Raw genomic sequence first — 4,823 nt, 5'->3', positions numbered from 1 at the left:
TGTCTTGAAGCTAAAATCCCCAAATTAATCAAAATATTATTTGGACTCTGTTACTTTATACCAGTGTTTTTTAAGTGTACAAGTCGCAGGCCTTTTCTGTGACCCTTTGCACAGGTTTATAGTGTCCTTTTACCATCTTCATCCTCCCCACTATCCTCCATTGGTATCAAATCTCCCCCTGCTGCTGCGCTTACTCTTCCAAAATACCTCCTATTTTTTAATGCCTCTTATTAAATTTATATTTTCACAATTGTCATTTTGAGTTTTACTTGTCTAACCTAATATATAGTATTTTAACGTTCCATCCATTTTTTTGAAAACAAAGCCCTGCACTAATACACATAGATGAGAAATATATTTCTCTCTCTCTCTCTCTCTCTCTCTCTCTCTCTCTCTCTCTCTCTCTCTCTCTCTCCTTTTTAAGGCATTCATCCAGTAGTTGATATCTAAAATCACTCCATAGCATGTATGTTTCATACAGTGAGGCAATCAATATTGATGATATGGATATGTAGTGGTCCTTCTTAGATTTTTTTTTTTTGAACTTAAATCAACCTGGGAAGATAGAATCTCAGATAAAGATCCTCCATCACATTGGCCTGTGGCCACACCTTAAGGAATGATTTTTTTTTATGACTGTTGTTGAAGGATCTAGCTCTCTAGGGATAGTGTCATATTCTATGAAGATGATGTACAGGGTGTGGTGGGGACCGTGGAATGTACTGAAAACGATTTTTTTTGAAGAACTGAAGATCTATGTGGCATGAACAATTAAAGTGTCCTCTAATTTGTAAGTAAATTTTATACATACCTGTGTCCAGTATTCTGTCTACACATATTTCAAAACTAAAATTACCTCATCTATTTCATCCTGTTTTACTGCATTTAATCTCTGAAATTCCTTGTAATCAGAAGTGCTGGTAAATTTTAAAAACCTTTAAAACATGACTGGGAGATATCAGGTTTGTTTTAATTTTATCACAACTTTGTAAGCATGCCCAAGATCTATGTTTTCCTCTTACTTTCCAAAGAATCCATAATTCATGATTGCCATTGGTTTCAATATATGTCATTTAACCCTGTCAAATTCCAGGTTTTTTTGCATAAAAATAGTCCTCCTCTAACTGTGGGTTTTCATAAAGTGAAAATTGGTGTGCTATCCAGTGTGCTGCCTCAACGAGTCTGGCAATATTTATGATAAGAAGCACAGCTTAAAGATAACCAAGGGAAAGGTTGGAACATGAAAAATAACCACCATGGATGTTGTCAAGTCAGAAACCGAAGACTTTCTCAGAACGAAAATAAAAACAAAAATGAAACAAAACAAAACACAAACCAAACAAATAAATAAAAATCAAACAACCAAACAATAAAAACAATGCAAGGGTGAAATTCTTTGGCAGAATATTACTCAGATCATCAGGCCTTTCAGTTGGGATTTCATTTATTATTTCTAGGAGGCCATATGAAAAGGTAAATTCGAGATGCTGAACGTTTCTGAGTGTAACTAGGGAAGGAACCAGCCTGAGAGGGGTTCTATGATGTAAGCTGAACTAGGGTGATGTCACAGAGCACTGGCTGGAGGTTGCGCATCTATTCCACTTGGAGGCACTAGAATCCATTGAAGGTGAGTTCACTATCTTCACAGTGGTGTGTCAAAGCCAGGTCATTTTTTCCCACAGGCTTTTGGTGCCTGGTCTGTATCAGGAGACAGAATCTTGACAACTAGGATATTTTTCTATGGGTAAGTATATTTATGTAGTAATTAGGACCCTCATAGCTACAGAAAGCTAAAAATTTTCTCTCCTACAGAGAGTTACTGTACAATTTACTTTCTCCATGTTTATTAGCTAGGGAGATGAATGGTCTAGGTTAGTTTATCTCCTGAATTTATTATCCTTGCTAACAATATCTAGATCACAATTCCACTAAAATGCCAAATCTCCTCTTTGTCCAAGTGCATGTTAGAAGATATTAGTTCTAAATGGCTGATATTGCCTCAAATTGTTGAGTTGTTCTTGAGTTCACTGATGCAATGGCTTCATCAAATAATTTTGAAGCTGGGTCAGGAGAAACAATAAAGAAGGACAGTGGTGTGCTGTGTCCCTGGGAAGATATTTGTGAATGCAGGCACTTAGCTCAGTCCTTACACGTACAAGAGAGTCATGGTGACCCTTCTGGCCCTTTTTTTTTTTTTTCTTCTTCTTGATCATTGGGTGTAATAGTCATAGCACAACCTAAATTGACATAGAATTTCAAGGAGATGATCCTCATCAGAGACAAATTAACTCAGGGCTGAAGAAATAAATGTTGATCTGAGTATATTCTTCTGAGCTCTAGAGAATTACTTGTTAATTACACTATTTTTATTTCCTTGTTTCTTTGTTTGTTTGTTTGCCTGCTTGGTTAATTTTATTTGAGTTTCTGTATGTTTAGATTTGGCTGTCAGGAAACTCACTGTGTAGACCAGACTAGCCTTTATCTCACTAAGGTCTGCCTCACTCTGCCTCTTGAGTACTATGATTAAAGTTATGGGTTACCACCACTTCCTATTAACTTCTCCATTTGATTGTTTGTTTTGTTATTTTTTGTTTGAATTTCTCTTTTGTTTGTTTTTCGTTTGATTTTCTTCTGTTTTCTTTTACTTGTTGTTGTTGTTGTTGTTGTTGTTGTTGAGACAGGGTTCCTCTCTATAGCACTGGCTTCCCTGGAACTCACTTTGTAGACCAGGCTGGTCTCTAATTTAGAAATCTGCCTGTCCTTGCCTTCTGAGTTCTGGGATTAAATGCGTGTACCACCATGGCTGACTTATTAACTTCTTATTTTTATAAAATTAATTTTAGGAGCTCAAATCTGTTTAGCATAGTCTTCTTCACATGCTCAGAAGTTCTCGTAGAGAAGAGTCTTGGTCCAGCATTCACTCCCAACCCATAACCATTGCCCATCAGGTATTCATATATATGACAGAGGCAACAGCATTGTGTCTGGCGTAAACGGGCAAGATCTTCAGTCCCAGGCAATGGGCAAGTATGATATTTGAAGAGAATGGAAGCCACTTAGACAGTGTGATCTAGCACAACAGGTCTACAGCCAGGTAGAAGACAATACCTCTGAAGAGTCTGAGCATGACATCACTCAAGAAGAAGAGTAGGAGGAAGCCTTCTTCCCAGGCCCTGGGGAATATTGTTGGCTGCAGAATTTCTCACGGGTGGAAGGAAGGTAATGAGCCTGTCACCCATTGGAAGGCCATCATTCTAGGTCAACTGCCAACAAACCCTTCTCTTTATTTGGTGAAGTATGACGGAATTGACAGTGTCTACGGACAGGAGCTCCACAGCGATGAGAGGATTTTAAATCTTAAGGTCTTTCCTCACAAAGTAGTTTCTACTCAGGTGAGGGATGTCCACCTCGCCAGCGCCCTGGTTTGCAGAGAGGTACAACACAAATTTGAGGGGAAAGATGGCTCTGAGGACAACTGGAGTGGGATGGTGCTAGCCCAGGTGCCATTCTTACAGGACTATTTTTACATTTCCTACAAGAAGGATCCGGTCCTCTACGTCTATCAGCTCCTGGATGACTACAAGGAAGGTAACCTCCACATCATTCCAGAGACCCCTCTGGCTGAGGCGAGATCAGGTGATGACAATGACTTCTTAATAGGTTCCTGGGTGCAGTACACCAGAGATGATGGATCCAAAAAGTTCGGAAAGGTTGTTTACAAAGTTCTAGCCAATTCTACTGTGTACTTTATCAAATTTCTTGGTGACCTACATATCTATGTCTATACTCTGGTGTCAAATATCACTTAAATTAAAAAAAATCACAAAGTACAGAAAAGTAAACTTATAGGATTGAAAAAAATGTTTATTTTCCTGTGTTGGGTACCTATGGGTCTTTGACAACCTCAGTATCTTTGTCAATAAAATTTGTTTTGTTCTAAAAATTAATACGTGTGACATGACATGCTTTTAGTGAACACATTGTTGGAAGAGATGGACTATGGTGGAAAGAACATCAAAGCAAGATGAAAGTTGCAACTCAGGCTGTGAACAGTGCATACATCTAATATTACACAGGCTAAAATGGACAGGACTTAGATTCTGTGGTCTGCATAGTGAGCAAGGAATTGGAGATATGACTTAGAGGAGCAGGGATGGCAGCAAAAGATGGATTTTTAGGAAGAAGGGGAGAAAGACAGGACATAGATAGAATCTCTGGAATGAAGTCTGAGGGAGAAACAACAAGTTGGGGGAAAGAGTGATAGATAAAAGGAATGTGGCCTTGTTACACAAAGTGCAACCCAGAAAACTGATCCAAAGAGACTCAGAAATCAGACAAAATCAGGTTTCATTTGAATAATGAAACCAAATGAAACTTGTCTCTCATTTTAAGATTTATTATCTTTATTTATATGGGTGGGTAGTAGCTTGAGAGTATAGGTGACCACAGAGACATGAGTTGTCAGATCCCATGGAGCTGGCATTAAAGCTGATTGTTAACCATTGGATATGAATTCAAGAAAACAAATCCAGTTTTTTTGCGGTACAAAAGTACTCTTGACAACATGGTCATCTCTCTATTCCCATTAAGATATCTTTTTAAGAAATCCAATATTAACATGCAGAAAAGAGACCAGGTAGAAGTTAAGAAAGATTAAATTGATGGTAACCTTTAAAAACAATAAAGAACACACAAAGGAGTAAAGGACACTGAGGAACAAAAATATTCTAAGATGAAGTTCTCAAAATGTGAAGCAGGAGACCCAGGAAGAATAGAAATTTTCTGCAAGTAGTTAAAATTGGACATATCCACATTAGGTTCTT

At 37.9% G+C, this 4,823-nt stretch overlaps 1 protein-coding gene across 1 annotated transcript; it reads left to right on the top strand.

Moving 5' to 3' along the window:
- The first annotated feature begins 3,125 nt into the window (after positions 1-3,125).
- Positions 3,126-3,809, top strand: Gm21282 (predicted gene, 21282). The gene has a single exon (XM_017318867.1). It carries the CDS (start codon positions 3,126-3,128, stop codon positions 3,807-3,809), a length of 684 nt encoding a protein of 227 aa, XP_017174356.1.
- Positions 3,810-4,823: the final 1,014 nt, after the last annotated feature.

This window comes from Mus musculus, chromosome Y (genome assembly GCF_000001635.26).
Source record: "Mus musculus strain C57BL/6J chromosome Y, GRCm38.p6 C57BL/6J".
NCBI lineage: Eukaryota > Metazoa > Chordata > Mammalia > Rodentia > Muridae > Mus > Mus musculus.
This window is presented reverse-complemented; position numbering and strand designations above follow the sequence as displayed.

Bases quoted from the DNA above. Each gene is read 5' to 3' on its own strand.
- Gm21282 (XM_017318867.1), top strand. From the start codon at position 3,126: ATGACATCACTCAAGAAGAAGAGTAGGAGGAAGCCTTCTTCCCAGGCC.